At 42.5% G+C, this 844-nt stretch overlaps 1 protein-coding gene across 1 annotated transcript in view; it reads left to right on the top strand.

Moving 5' to 3' along the window:
• The window catches only part of LOC116701242 (galactose-specific lectin nattectin), a 4,277-nt gene extending 3,702 nt beyond the window's left edge, over positions 1–575 (top strand). The window contains exons 5-6 of the mRNA XM_032534843.1: positions 16–124; positions 487–575. Of these exons, the coding sequence (XP_032390734.1) occupies positions 16–124; positions 487–560 (183 nt within the window). The 3' untranslated portion in view covers positions 561–575. The remainder of the gene's footprint in view (positions 1–15; positions 125–486) is intronic.
• Positions 576–844: the final 269 nt, after the last annotated feature.

An 844-nucleotide genomic window follows, 5' to 3' on the forward strand; every position in this document is an offset into this window, starting at 1 on the left:
GTCTGTCTCCTCCAGGAGGGTACGTGGTTGTGGTCTGATGGATCCAAATTTGACTTCACCTACTTCAACGCGGGCCAGCCTGACGGGGGTGCAGTGGAGAACTGTCTTCTGATTTACTATGGAGGTAAAAACCACATTATGTTTTATGTTGCAGCTTTCATATAAACAGTTAGGCAGTGAATGGAAGGGTGTTCTTGGGTGTGACAATCTCTCTCATATCTCTATATCTCCTCTCCTCTATGTATCCTTCTCTATCTCCTTTCTCTATACCTCCTCATCTTCTCTGTCTCTCTCTCTCGATCTCTATTATCTGTGCTCTCTCCTCTATTCTTCTATACTCTCTCTGTATACTATCTGTATCTCTCTATCTCCTCTATACTCTTCTGTCTCTCTCCTCCTCTATCTTCCCGCTCTCTCTGTCTCTCGCTCTTCTCTCTTCTCTGTCTCTCTCTCTCTCTCTCTCTCTCTCTCTCTCTCTCTCTACAGTAACCGGCTGGTACGACGGGCCTTGTGGCAGCATATTTTCTTTCGTGTGCTCCAAGGACAGCGTGCAACCCTAGACTTTCAATGATAATATAATATTAATATTAATATTAATGACAGAGCATGGTCTCGTTATGGTCTCAATCGCTAGTTTTAAGTCTTCTGCAACACAGAATGATCATTTGATCATTTATGAACTATGGTCTTGTTGACTCCTCCCTCACTGCTCCTTTTCTCCTCCTTCACTCCTCCCTCTTGTCTGTGGTCTCTTGTCACCAATGGGTGAAATCACACCTGCTCTGTCCATTAATATACATATATTTATTATATATTAATATATACAGTATCTGTGTAACCCTAA

The sequence above is a fragment of the Etheostoma spectabile genome, chromosome 2, assembly GCF_008692095.1.
Source record: "Etheostoma spectabile isolate EspeVRDwgs_2016 chromosome 2, UIUC_Espe_1.0, whole genome shotgun sequence".
Taxonomy (NCBI): domain Eukaryota; kingdom Metazoa; phylum Chordata; class Actinopteri; order Perciformes; family Percidae; genus Etheostoma; species Etheostoma spectabile.